Source organism: Saccostrea echinata, unplaced genomic scaffold (assembly GCF_033153115.1).
Source record: "Saccostrea echinata isolate AGI-Se365-2 ecotype Australia unplaced genomic scaffold, CSIRO_AGI_Sech_v1 ptg000042l, whole genome shotgun sequence".
NCBI lineage: Eukaryota > Metazoa > Mollusca > Bivalvia > Ostreida > Ostreidae > Saccostrea > Saccostrea echinata.
The window spans coordinates 4134831-4150245 of NW_026889791.1; the positions used below are offsets into that span (position 1 = coordinate 4134831).

Here is a 15415-nt window from a genome sequence, read left to right on the forward strand (position 1 = left end):
GATATGATAAAAAAAATCTGTGTACATTATTACTGTATAATGCAGATTACAGAAACTTCATGAGCAGTTTTCTTAAGAACAGAATCATGAGTTTGGTACTATATGTCCTTCATTTTAGCAACCACACTACTTGAATAATTGTGGTAAAGGTTTTCATTTGATCAAAAAATTTTAAAACTTACATTTAAATCTGTCTATTGAGAAGGAAATTAGATGTTACCAGTCATGCTCCCTGTGATTTTATTGTGGAAGGTTACTGGAGGAATATGTGTACTAAATAAATAAATATACACTTATAAAATGTATTCAGGTATGTAACTTAACACTTTTCAAGTACACACCTATTCAGTTTTCAAGGAGAATAAAACAAACTTATAAAAAAAACAAACTCTTAGCTCACCAGGGGCTCCTTCTTTAAATTGGTCTGAGTAAATTTTTTTTATCATCATCAGTTGTTCTTATTTAAAGCTGAATCTACCTTGTGTGAATTTTAATGATTTATTTTCAGTTTTGAAAGAGGTATCATTTTTATTTCTGTTTGGACAGTGGACGTTTTTCTGTTGATGAAATCAGTGTTGTATTTACTAACAGTGTCTTGCATAACACCAAGCTGTTTTACCGTTAGTATACAGTTAAAGTATATCATTGAGAGAGCCGGCAAGATTTCAGTTACCCAAGAGCAAGCCTATTTCCCGGGGTGAAGCCGTGTTTTATTATATCGATACAAAAATTAGACCAGTTAACTCGTAAAGTTTTGCAATTTTATTATATACGCAGTGCGATTGTAAGTTGTGCAGTGGAATTATTGGTTACCCAGAATGTAGATAAAATAAATGAATAAATTCAATAGAAAGGCATTGTATTTAAATACATGGTCTATAGAATGCATGAATCTACAAGCAAAATTCTGTTTATTAGGCCCTACCTCCTTGTAGGTAATTTTAACTGAGCAGCATTAATTTATGAATATTCATGATTTTATTTGGAGCATATTGGAACTTTTCATATGATTAAAAGAAATTTTGAGTTGTTCCAAATAGGTGTATACGAGTTCATCAAACTGATGCACCTTTTTTGCAGGGAAACATTTTTTTTTTTTGGTGATTTTCAGGGAATCAGCAAATATCAATTTACTCTTATTAAGTGAAAAATAAGTAGAGGTATAATTATATTTAATACTTCTCTTTACCACTCAAATAGGAAAACAAGAATGTAACCTATCATCACTCATTTACCCACAGTAAATTTGTTAAGATTATTTCCTGAATGTTTTACAGTAATACAAATAATGAATGTATCAGGAAAAACAAAATTTAGCTACAGTGTATTGCCATTTGAGTTGACTCTGGTATATAAAACACATTTATCTCTTCCCGAATAAAGAATTAGAATGAGTTGTATTTAATACAATGATCAAGCTGAGCTTGAGCTTTGACTTTCTAGAATTTAATAAATGAAACATGTTTACCTATGAAGTAAGTGACATATTCTTATCAACATTCAGAACTCATTGACAACATGTAGGTGGATTGAGGATATGGTCATAGGGGCCAGGTGTTATACAAAATACCTCATAACATCTTCATATTTCTGAGTGTATTGTGGTACTGTTTCCTGTGCATAAAAACCATGGTGTGGATTACCAATGGGGGAATATTCACCAAATCATTTGTGTGCTTCAAAAATGTAGAGTATGTCCTGATTAGTTCATATTATAAGCATCCCAGCATGCATTGTGGGATATGTAATTGTGAAGCATGCAGTGAGGATGTGTTATCATGAAGCAGGCAGGAGGGTAATATCAAGTTTCTACAATGTCCATACATAAACTTGCTTCTTTCATTGTCTTGCTTTAAACTGTGATATTTCTTGATATTCAAAGCTGTATTTAAATCTGGGAAATATATCCCATGAGGTAATATTTTTATCACTGTGTTTTGAGATTTTATTTTCTGGGTCTATAGAATGAGTTTTTTTTAACACATTTTAAACAATATCATGTTAAATATTTTGGTCAATAAATGTTTTTATTAGAATTTGTTTACTTTGTAACGATAAATTTTGACAAGCATATTTTTTTGTTTGAACTCCTGAAGAAAAAGGTGTTTTTTTTCCTATGTGCTCAATAGAGGTACAGTTTTACAAGCTATTGCTGTTGATGTGACTGTAGACATGCAATAAAAAAAAAAAGACTTTTAGAAGTCTTCTAACTACTTTATTTTGCAATAATGTTACATACAATAACAGTACTCTTTATAAAGCAGGGTCTGAATTTCCAGGTTAAGATGATTGGAATAGATCAACTTTTACAGTAAAACAATTGTGTAGTATAAAAGTTGTCAGGGAAAATAAAACCAATACTGTTACATGAATATTGAAAATAATTAAAGATAGCAGAGTTCAGAATATACTGTTAAACAATTACATGTATTTTACCTTTATTTATTTAACATGTGGAACTATCAGATTTCAAATAAATTCCAAGAATTTATCACTTTGTGACCAGTAAATAATAGTGTAAAAGCAGAAAGTTTCTGAGGGTAAAATTTACCTGATTGTGTTCCAAAAGATTTTGTGAGCTGGAACTTAATTTCCCTGTTGTAATAATAACCTTAAAAGATTATAACATAAAAATTTTTATGATAAAATCTATCCCCAGTGAATATTTCTGATTTTACAGTATGTGACCTGATTATACTTCTATATTTGTCTGCAATCAAAGAAGTTAAGAAACTACAACCCTCACCTGAGACACATGTACATCTCTGTTATTTGCTCCAAGTGTGACACCTCAGGCCTGTTCAACAGAGCGAACTTTCGCGAGCGCTCGCGAACATTTCTGTTGGAAAAATAAGGAATTTAAGCGAGCGCTCACGAACGTTCACTCTGTTGAACAGGCCTCTCAACAGTACATAGGAATGCTTGTTTAACAGTTTGACTATTGACATATTGGTATTCTTGTAATGCTAATTCACTGCAATACTATACCAAAATATTGAATTTGAAGCTACAGACATTTCCCCATGTTCTGAAGTGAAAATTTTGACCGGTAGCAACTACAAATGATTGAATTCCATTAATGGTATTATACAGTGCATTACATTTAGTGGATGCCTTACACAGAAAATTATTTCAACAAAATATTATTCCATGGTAAAAAGAAATGAGAATGCAGTGTTAATTAGTGTAGGAATTTGATAATTATCTCCTCACACAACAAACTGCAGAGGGAATATAGCTTCAGGAATGTGTACTGGGGGTGTGTGTCCATGTACAAGCTTGTGGGCAAGATTGAAACACTAGCATTTAGGATCATCCTACTTTGCATACATTTTTACAAATGTAATAGGTCAAAGCCTGTTTAATTTCAAGGATATTTGCAAACAAGTTAACATAATTATTGAATTCAGTCTTTGAGTACATTATAATTAATGTACATCAAGGTATCGCTATAACTCAAATTTGATTTGCTAGTAAAACATTGGAAGTGAGTGACATTTTATTAACATCAGTGACCAGTCATCCTTATTCTGTTCAATTTTACAAAATGACTCATTATATTCTAAAAATATTTTCTGTAGCAGTGAATGTTCCGCATGGTGGTGCTCTTGTTAAAGATTTGATACTGCCATGAAAATGAATTTTTATTTACATATAGAAATCTGAAGGTATTCTGGTACTACATTGTATAATTTTTTTTCCTTTAAAAGTATTTGTCAGATATAAAAAGTTCAAAGTATGTGAAAATAAAAAATGAATAGTAAAATAATTAGGCTTTTAAAATGTTTATTACATATAACATATTACAATAGAAAATCCCCCAAGATCATGTGTATCCACATACTGGACTTTACTCATTGTAATGTCCTGTAAAAAGTTATGAATTCTCCAGGAGAACTTGAACACAGATAATAAAACACTATTAAAAAGGTTCTTTTTGGAATGTACCTGAGTATAATTACTCGGAGAGAACATCTGGGTATGGCTTCTCAAAGAGAGCCTGTGCACACTAGTAGATAAGTAAATGTGTTAAATTCTCGGGAAGTTTGAGTTGTCCATAGTGGCATACATAAAAAAGTAAAATTAATATAACTATGGTAACACAAATTCTCCAAAGCATACACCCATATTTCCCTGGGAGATAACAATGACTAGTAAATTCACATTTATTCACAAGATCTTGTGTAGATTAAATGTTATGTGAATCCAGATGTTTCAGGAACAGCACAGACTGAATGACACTTGTACAATGTAAGCTAGTTCTAAACTAGTGCTTAAAACATTTTCCAGAATGAGATCACTGAATGGTACAGTCTGTTGTCATTAATAACCTGTATAGGAATAGCTTTGTTGTGAAGAACCGTAATACCCTGCTCCATACTGACTCGGGGGTGCCTGACCATACAGAGAACTAGGGTATCGGGACCGCCCAGGCCCTGAAACAGCACCTGATCTGTGTCTTTGTTCTTGCTGTGCAATTGGTAAACCTCCTTCTTGTACAAGTTTCTTCAAAGCAGTGAAGTGCATTTTGGTCATAATCTGTAAATCTTCTAACACTGCAAAGAAATGATTGCCAAATTTAAATGATTGCATGAATTTCATTCACCATCAGCATTAAACACACTGACATATTTAAATCTTCAACTTGGCAGAACTTTAATTTTGGTTAAAAAAAAAAATTCCTTCAATAAAAAAACTTCATCCATGGGCCACATCACTCACCTGAGCACATTGGCTAGGAAAAAGCAGAAATAAGTTCAGTACTGAAAAGTTTAATACATAAGTGGTCAAAAATTAACACCCTGAAAGGGGGGGGGGGAGAGAGAGAGAGAGAGAAAGGGGACATGATTTGTATAAACTTGAATCTACACTTACTGAAGATGCTTCAATATTTCTTTGACTAATCATGGCTTTAGAAGAATTTTGAAGAATTTTCCCTATATGTTTGATCTTTTACTGTGGCCCCGCCCTACCTCCCATGGACATGATTGAACAGATTTAAATGTACACCATGGCCGTAGGAACTGGGGGCCCCCCCCCCCCCCCAATAATTTTGCCGATATACAGATTACTATAGTAAACAGTAAACTTAGATACTATATGCTTGTGCCCCCTCAATAGAAACGTCTGATGACCTTTTTTTCTGGGTTTTTTTTTTTTGCTATTTTTTTTTCTTTGCTTGTCAGGAAATTTTTGGTAGTGCCCCCTCTACTGTCAACTGAAAATGTATGACTGTGCCCCCCCCCCCCCCCAAACTGAATTTGCTTCCTATGGGCCTGTACACTACCTGAGGATACATCTGAATTTATATGACTGATCATGGCTTTGCTGTTCTTGAGAAGACGACTTAGATTTTTCTATATATTCCATTGTATAACTTTGATCCCCTGTTGGGCCCCTCTCTACTCTCGAGGGTCATGATTTGAATAAATTTGAATCTACACTATCTGAGGATGCTTCAATATTAATATGACCAATCATGGCTTTGTTGTTCTTGAGAAGAATTTTTTAAAGATCTTTCCTATGTATTCTTATGTAAAACTTTAATCCCCCGTTGTGTCCCCATCCTACACCCAGGATTCATGATTTGAAAAAAAAACAACTTGAATTTACACTATCTGAGGGTGCTTCCAGTTAAGTTTAATATTTTCTGGCCCTTTGGTTCTTGAGAAGGTCTTTTAAAATACGCCATTAATTTTTCACAAATTCATAATTATCTCCCCTTTGAAGAAGGCATGGCTCTTTATTTGAAAAACTTGAATCCACTTTACCCAAGGATACTTTGTGGCAAGTTTGGTTGACATTGGCCAAGCGGTTCTTGAGAAGAAGTTGAAAATGTGAAAAGTTTACAGAGGGACGCCGGAAAAAATGTGATAAGAAAACCTCACTTGAGCCTTTGGCTCAGGTGACCTAAAAAACCTTGACATTTTCAACAAATAATGAAATTCAGCACAATAAATTTTACCAAACCATTGTCAAATTTTGAAATTTTAAAAACTTTGAACTGTTTATCATTTTTGAATTTTGTAAGTCATAACAAGGTAATTACTATTGCTGGGACATGTTCAGCCCCTAGGATCTGAGTTGTACTATGGTGCATACATACTCAAGAATAAAAGTTGGTATTACCAGAGGTTCACAGAAGATAGGGGAATCCTTACCTATCCTGTGTAAGGCCTGTCATCTGAGATACTGAGGAATATTTACTTACCGTAACCTGTATAAGGCCTGTCATCTGATTTACTGAGGAATATTTACTTACTGTAACCTGTATAAGGCCTGTCATCTGATTTACTGAGGAATATTTACTTACGGTAACCTTTATAAGGCCTGTCATCTGATTTACTGAGGAATATTTACTTCCCGTAACCTGTATAAGGCCTGTCATCTGAGGTACTGAGGAATATTTACTTACCGTAACCTGTATAAGGCCTGTCATCTGAGGTACTAACTAAAGGAATAATTACTTACTGTAACCTGTATAAGGCCTGTCATCTGAGGTGCTGAGGAATATTTACTTATCGTAACCTGTATAAGGCCTGTCATCTGAGATGCTGAGGAATATTTACTTACCGTAACCTGTATAAGGCCTGTCATCTGAGGTACTGAGGAATATCTACTTACGGTAAATACCGTGACCTGTATAAGGCCTGTCATTTGAGGTACTGAGGGATATTTACTTACCGTAACCTGTATAAAGCCTATCATCTGAGGTACTAAGGAATAATTACTTACCGTAACCTGTATAAGGCCTGTCATCTGAGGTACTGAGGAATATTTACTTACCGTAACCTGTATAAGGCCTGTCATCTGAGGTGTTGAGGAATATTTACTTACTGTAACCTGTATAAGGCCTGTCATCTGAGGTACTAACTAAAGGAATATATACTTACTGTAACCTGTATAAGGCCTGTCATCTGAGGTGCTGAGGAATATTTACTTATCTTAACCTGTATAAGGCCTGTCATCTGAGGTGCTGAGGAATATTTACTTACCGTAACCTGTATAAGGCCTGTCATCTCATTTACTGAGGAATATCTACTTACGGTAAATACCGTGACCTGTATAAGGCCTGTCATTTGAGGTACTGAGGGATATTTACTTACCGTAACCTGTATAAGGCCTGTCATCTGAGGTACTAAGGAATAATTACTTACCGTAACCTGTATAAGGCCTGTCATCTGAGGTACTGAGGAATATTTTCTTAAGTGTTTGTACCATGGCCCCTGTCTCCAGCACTTGCTCTGATAAAGGTAAAGAGGAGAAATACTCCATGTCCAGTTCAAATGGATTCTGTGGAGCAGGGTAGGTATTCAGCTTGACTAGTTCTGACACAATGTCATACAGGCTAACATCTGCAGTTAAACACAACATCATTATACACTGGAATTATCAGAGGTGCCAGAAAGAGAATATGCCTGAGGGCCACAATGAGTACCTGACATGCAAAAACATTCAGTACCTTATAAATCTTTCACATGTATCTTTCACATGAACTCAGAAATTTAATATTTCAAAGAACCAGAAGTCTATGAAAAGACAGTTGCTCTAATGGTCTGTACTTAAAACAAAGGAAAAGAAAAGAAGCACTTGGACTTGAAACTTTGCAACAGCAATAAATAGAATAATGATCCTTGGTTTAGTCTCTTTTTGAGGCAAGTTTATTTTGTAATCATACTAAAACTGTAGGAGGAGTCCCTTTTGATAGAATTTCACAAATATTTCTTTATTTTAGTTATGGCAAAACCATAATCCATATGTCGAAATCAAAAAAACAATAAACAGAAATTTGTACCTTAGTGTAGTCTATCTGTGTAGAAAGATTTATTGACATCCGACAAAAACTGTAGGAGGAGTTGAAAGAAATTGAGTTTTGAAAGAAATTTTTCAGTATGATTTATTCTTAATTCAAAACATTTCCAAGTTGGATTTTTTTGTGTGGGAAATACATGCCCTCCTCAGGAGAAAAAAAAATACCTAGACCTACCTTTGATTTTATTAACTCGATTGTAGGTTTGCATCTTACAGTGTTAGGCATGTGTTACTTATACTGAGCCAATGAAAATTATTTCACTGATATACATATAAATACGTTAGCAATCACACAGCAGCACATACATGTATTGTGATGTAGCTGCTTTTCTGAGGCATGCATGGCACTGGTTGCTGGAGTCTCTTATTAAAATGATTTTATTTTTTTTAAATTAAGAAAACCTAACTTCTCTTGAACCCACAGCACACTGTTCTCTGGAATCTATCATTATTTAAAATAATTTTTTTTTTTTTATTTAAGAAAACATTAATTTCATTGGTGGATGAAAAACATTCATGGATAATTAAAATAATTGTGCTCATCATTCAGTAAATTTGATAATTAACTAAAGTTGTCTTGAATTTTGGTTGAGTCTTGGGTTGCCTTAGGGGCAAGCTTTCCTGATTCCAACCTCTCTATTAGAGTATTAGTAGTAAGGATATGTGTTTATATGTGAAATATTTAATTAAATATAATGTTAACACTCTTATAGATAAGTAGATCTTTTAATGATATTATGTTATTTTCAAATCTTTCTAATTGTAAAGGTGTCTTCCTTCTATCCCTTAATTTGAAAAAAAAACCCTCAAAATCCCTTCACCTGAAGATACCTTAGAGCATGTTTAGTTGAAATTGTCTCAGTGTTTCTGGAGAAAAGGCAAAACAAGAACAAGTCACCCTTGATAGAAAAAAAAACCAAACAGATGGCAGAATTCACCTTGATAATCTAAGAACTGAAATGAAAGAGGGGATAACATTATTACAGGACAACAGGAAGTCAGCTCTTACTAGTGTCTTTCCATGAGGCAGTGGTTTTCAGACGGAGAGGACTGTCTTTCTCCGACTCGGTGTCACCCATCAGATTAATAAGTCGCTGGTGGTTGGATCGAATCCACACATAAGGACAGCTGTACCGAGCATATCCGGCTATCAGGAATAAAGTTGATGCTTCATCCTAAAAAAATAAATTATAAAAACATAAATTATAAACCAACAAAATGTGCATTTCAATCAATTTGAAGCAAGCCATGTATTCATTCTGTAAATTCCAACATCACAAGCACATTATTTAACCTCAAAAGGGATATGTTCAGGAAAGGTTTTTATTATCTTCATTACAGAAATCAAGATAGACAATGGATCTTTTGCACCAGGCAAGAAAAGGTACTCATCAGAGTTGTTCCCCATTACTTTTTGTAACAGTAAAATTTTCATCAGAAATCACATGTAACACTCTTTAATCATTCTTTTACAGATTAATCTTTATCCAAAAAAAGTTATTAGAAAAAAAGGACATGAATGTGTACCCCTGGTTGAGTTTCTGAATCACTTGGTGAAGCCGGTGGTAATCCCACACCTTTTGGGACTGCCGCTGTAGTTAAGTTCATCTGTGATCGCATGGATATTAACAGGGACCTCCTACAGGTACATAAACACCCAGGTAACAATATTACAGGGATACATTGTTGTTTAAATAATAAATTGGTAGAATCAAAATCAATCAAAAAACAAAAACAGAACAGTCAAAGCAAATTTGTGTACTCATTTCAACATTTGTTTACCGGTATATATTTATTTTGTATTTTTATTGCATATTTATATACATGTATATGTAAGAAGTAAATAAATGAATCGAAAAAAGGTGAAAAATACAAAACAAATTGTAAAATAAATTTTAAATAATACAATTTTTGTTGTTTAAATTTGTACTCCCACACTTACTTATCATAAGGCAGATTATTGGATGTTAAGCTTCCACTCCTGTTAGGATCTTTGAAACCCGGGGCTGTACTCTTGGTCTCCAGCGTGTGGCTGTAAGGTGAGGACTGAAACAAAGCAATGTTGGGTCAAACAGGAGATTTTTTATGGAGCTTGTGCAATGAATGCACCTGTACCATGAATATTTGAGCAATAAAAACAGTCATTTGACAAGCTTTTTGTCTTATGACCAAATTTCTGTATGGACATAAACTTCAAATTACAAAATATTACATGAAGTTCCACATATAAATACATAATCAAAGAAACCAAGAAATAGCTTCTGCTTCTCTGGGAATATACATACTTTTGGTTCATTTAGAACACTAATAACCAATTCTTCTCGTCCCCTTAGGTACATGGCAAAGTTTTTGAATCCCTTGATGGTCCCAAATTTTAGCATTTCTGCAAGGAAAGCTTGTAGCCTCTTTTTCAGAATGTTTTCTTGTCTCTGAAAATAGAAACATGCATAATTTAGTTACGCAATTCCGAGTCAGTACATATATAATCGTTACAAGACACTGATGTTTCATTTTTTGATGGATGATTAAAAACCCCTGTGGACTAGTAAAAGTAAAAAGCAGTACTAGTCCATCTGGACTACCGTTAATGCCCAGAAAAGTTAGTGTCAAACCCTGTATACACTGTTTGTTTATGAATCTATTACATGTACTATGAAATTTGAAAATTGTCAGTAATAATATTAATATTTTTTTTATATAAGTAATGCAGTTAACTTAGTTATGATTACAATTGTTTTTACTGTTTAAAATGAGGTATTAAGGAGGCTGGGGGGTCAACAAATTAACCATCAGATATAACTTATTTTTTTAGATATGATATCTTAAGCTGTCAACTATCATTTGGCAAAGAAAAAATTCATATATTTTAGTTTTAAAAGTTGATCATTTTTGTATATCATTATATGGAGCTCTTCTTCTAAAGGAGATCAATATAGTCTAAAAATGGCCACGACCACCCAGCCCTCTAAAAAGACCTACAGGTAATACTCATGGACTTCCTCTGTATAATATTACCATGTTATTAGTTACATAGTCATGTAGTGATCATGGACGGGAAGATGTCAGGTTAATAAATTTCACACCCAGCAAGGCAAAGCCTCACCGGGTATGAAATTTTCTAACCAGGTATCATCCCATCCATGAACACTGTATGACTATGTAACAAATTTACCCATTCAGGTGTCTATGGTTTGTATAATGAATCAGTTGTTTCTTTTTTCCTATTCTGTCACCTCTTTTCGCATTATTTTACCACTTCTGTTTACGAAAGAACTTTAACTTGAACTTTCGATGGTATATTAGTGTTTCAAAAGAACAAAAACTTCGTAGTGACATGTATTGATTTTCCAGTGACCACCTATAAATATTACACTACTCTCACATGATAGACAACAACCAATCACAAGCCAGGATTTCATCAAATTATTATCAGAGGTGTGGTAAGGAGATCAACTCTCTGCATAATGATAATCGTCATTGCCTCGGGTAGCATATAAGAGTAAGTCCCTCTCCTTACCTGGAAAAACTCAGTTAAAAATCTCAGCCTTTAAGTGTTTGAACCATACTTTCAAAACTCATATTAAGCTCAAGCAAACATTTAACAGGTTGGGACCAATCGCCCAAATGGGATATAATAGCCCATTTGGGATATAATATCCCATATGGGATATAAATTTACAATGCAAAAAATGAAAATGTTTATCTTGGCTATAAATATCATAAATCCGCATCAAGATACTTATAAAGGAATAACTTTTGGATAACAAGTTTTTCTGTATGACCACTGTTTAAGAGATTGATCCCTCAGAAGTTTGTAAACTTCTTGGGGATCAATCTAACAAGGTTTGCAGAAAAACTTGCTTGCCAAAAGTTATTCCTTTTAAAGAATTTTGATGCGGATTTATGATATTTATAGCCAAAATAAAAATTTTCATTTTTTTGCACTGTAAATTTATATCCCATTTGGGATATTATATCCCAGACGGGCTATTATATCCCATTTGGGTGATTGTTCCCAACCTGTTTAAAAACAATGCGAAAACCCAACAGTTCATCAGGTCTGGTACAATCACTAGATTTAGCTATGCAGCTTGAATTACCTACATAGCTTTATTTACCTACCTGAAGTAGCTTTATTTAGCTACTAAATCAAACTTGCACTTTGATGCAGTGATAATTTTCAACTTTGAACTCATCTGAAAACAATTCATGAAATAAAGTGCCCCGCCACAGCATGATACACCTGTCAAATATTGTTCAATTGTCATAAACAGTTTACCAGTAGAGTGCAAGAAAATCATGTCAACCTTGATACAAGGATTTCAAGGATTTTTCCATTCCTTATAATATTTGTTTATACATCTCCTGTGGTGTATGCATTAATTATAACAAATATTACATTATAGATCCTCAACTGGTTGTGTTAGAGCTTGACTGGTTGTGTTAGAGCTTGACAAATGCCCATCTGTAGCCCCCCCCCCCCCCCCCCCCCCCCCCCCCCCCGCGCTTTCAGATTTGTGAGACATGGTGCTCTGAATTAGTTGATATTTTCAAAAAATTAAATAAAAATATCATATTAAACAATATCAATTTAATCTTAAGAACTTATCTATATAAAATCAATATTAAAAATAAAAGGCTGGCTATCGAATGACATATGCTATAAACTGACAAGCAGTTCTTCTGTCTAATTCCCAAAGGATACAGATAAGAGCTGCTTGATCAGAGATCCTCTAAAAGAAATGATTGAGACAGCTAGCCTTCCTACACTGAACTCATTAATTAATCTTTAACTGCATGGATGCATCTCCACTCATTACTCCCAATGGATGAATGGATCTATACATACTATCTGCTTTGTAGTGCAATAAAATGCATATTTATGTCATTCTGAAATTAAATTTGAAAACAAAGATTTTTTTTTTGTTACAAAGATTTATAAAAAGAAACAAAAAACTTGTGTAATCTTGATGCAACATTTTTAATAAGGTTCCTGCATTACTCTTAGATTTGTAGGGACTATCTACCATAATTAAAACATTTTTTTTAAATACTTGATTTTTTTAGATTTAATGTCAGACTGGTTTTAAGCTGCAATTCATACGGACAATGGGCATGCTGATTCCAATATCACCCCACCCCCCCTCCCAAATATCATTAGTTTTAATAATATTATACAATATAAAATTAGTTTATTATACAATATCAAATTAATTTATTATACAATATCAAATAAGTTTTAATTACTTTTCACCAAATTCAGTTTAAAAGGCTAGCCAACTATTTAATCCAACATGAATGATTCTTTTTGCCCAGTTCCCAAGAGATATAGATAACACCTGCTTGATCAGAGATGCTCTACCAGTTAGCTCCTCACACTAAGCTCATTAATTTCTCTCTAATTTGACATGCAATTTTCTGTTATCAAATTCTCCTTGACCAGTGCTTGATAATTACACCAAAGGGAGAGGTGGAATTTCTCTTGTAACATTACATTTGTTACAGATTGTTGTAAAGTATATAATGAAAAAAAATAAGTATTTTCTTGATTCAACATTTTTCTAGTAAGGATACTGCAACACTCTTGCATTTTTTGGGATTGTGTAATCTAATAGTAAAAAAAACAGGGTTTTTTTTAATTTTCACTTAAATTAAAGGTCACAGTGACCTTGAAATAGGTCGCAACACACCTTCTACCTAAGATGCATAAATTGGCCAAGTTTGATGATTCAAAGTCCAATAGTTTTCTAGTTATGAGCCGGACAGGATTTTTCCATATTTGGCCATAGCATCTTAATAAAAGGTCAGAGTGACCTACTTCAAATGTGCGACACAGCTTCTACCCAAGAAGTATCAGCTGACAAAGTTTGATAATCCTAGGCCTAATAGTATTAAAGTTATGAGCCGGACACGAAAAAAGCTAACAGACGGACGGACAGATGGACATGAACACCATAACATAATACATCCCGTCTAAAGACGGGCGTATAAAAATCACTCTTGGAGATGCGTCTTTTTCTGCGCAATTGCAATCAAAGTTCTAAAAGTTTTGGGGCTATATACAACAGTTAATTTGTGACCTAACAGTTACTTCTTGAGTGAAATAACAAAGAAAACCAGTTTTGGTCAACATGAGCATAATGTGAAGTAATCATACTTATCCACACCTCATTGCAAACAAGGTGGTGTACAGATACTCAAACAATGAAAATACACATTTTCCTTAAAAGTGTTCAAAGGCAGCAATGTTAAAACTATCTCTGCTTCAGATTGCTTTTTAAATAATATCTAGAATAAATATTAGTAGACATTTACAAGCGACTTTTTGTCTTTTTAAAATAAAAAGCAAAATTGTGAAAAGTTGCCTTGAAATAGCTAAATAAAGCTACCTGAGATTAGTCCGAAATATCTGACGTTTTCCTAGCTTTTTTCACGATTTTGATATTTTACGTGCCAGGAAAACATCAGAAGCGGTGCCATAACCGAAACTGGAAATTTCGCCGTCTCCAACCGGAGCTGATTTTCGATACTTGTGAACTGAATTAAATGCCGAACTTACAATTTATCAATAGCACAATGCTTCTAATACTCACCAATATCGATGAAAAGAAAATATCACTATGCATTTCAATACAGGTCTTGCAAGTTTTTAAAATGCACGAATTGAAAACAAAACTCGAAGGTCTGATAAAATGTTTTCACCGGACTGTATATTTTACAAACAAACCATAAAAACGATGTTGATGGGTACTAAAGGCATTGTTCTATTGATAACTTGTGAATTCAGCATTTAATTCGGTTCACAAGTATCGAAAATCAACCCGAGAATGCCGCCTCCAGTTGGAGGCGGCGAATTTCCAGTTTTCGTAATGGCGCCGGTTCTGACGTTTTTCTGGCACGTAAAATATCGAAATCGTGAAAAAAGCCAGGAAAACGTCAGATATTTCGGACTACCTGAGATAGGTAAATAAAGCTACGGTATGTAATTTTAGCTACGTAGCTAAATATACTGATTGTACTGGACCTGTTTATGTTCTTAAATCAGTTATCATTTAAATCCTTGATATTGTCTGAAGGAAACGAAATTCGCCTTTATCACTAGAGAAAAATATTCATTTTAATAAAATTAGAAACAGACTCTGAAGACTGGGGAAGCAAGAATTCTTTCTTACCACAGCATCCATTGTTCCTACTTTCTGTAACCGGAAATTTTTACTGAATACGTATATTAAAATTAAAACGGACCAACCTACTAAAATCCGGAAAAATGAATTGATATTCAAAATAAAGTTCCTTACTTCCATCTTTTGAAAACAAAAACTGATTTATCGGATAAAGGGATATATAAAATAAAAGGATTCTTGTGTGGTGTTTTTTGATTTCTATTTCAATAGCCCTTGGTTTCGTAAATTATACAATACAAATATTTCTGGTATTTCAGTATGATAATTCTATATTTACATTATGTGTTCAGTTGTTACTTACGTAAAACTCCTTTATTATAGTAGTCTTTAAAACTTTTTTATAAGTTAGACCATGGGTTGACATTCCACAAATTTTACTTTAAGGTCCATTGATACTCTGAAAAGCGAGATAACTGTAA

At 33.7% G+C, this 15415-nt stretch overlaps 1 protein-coding gene across 1 annotated transcript; it reads right to left on the reverse strand.

Moving 5' to 3' along the window:
- Positions 1–3698: 3698 nt before the first annotated feature.
- On the reverse strand, positions 3699–14996 carry LOC133201045 (uncharacterized). The gene is made up of 7 exons (XM_061336847.1): positions 14985–14996; positions 10098–10241; positions 9755–9858; positions 9340–9451; positions 8822–8987; positions 7158–7355; positions 3699–4556 (listed from the first exon to the last, which is right to left on the reverse strand). Exons 1-7 carry the CDS (start codon positions 14994–14996, stop codon positions 4324–4326), a joined length of 969 nt encoding a protein of 322 aa, XP_061192831.1. The 3' UTR covers positions 3699–4323.
- Positions 14997–15415: the final 419 nt, after the last annotated feature.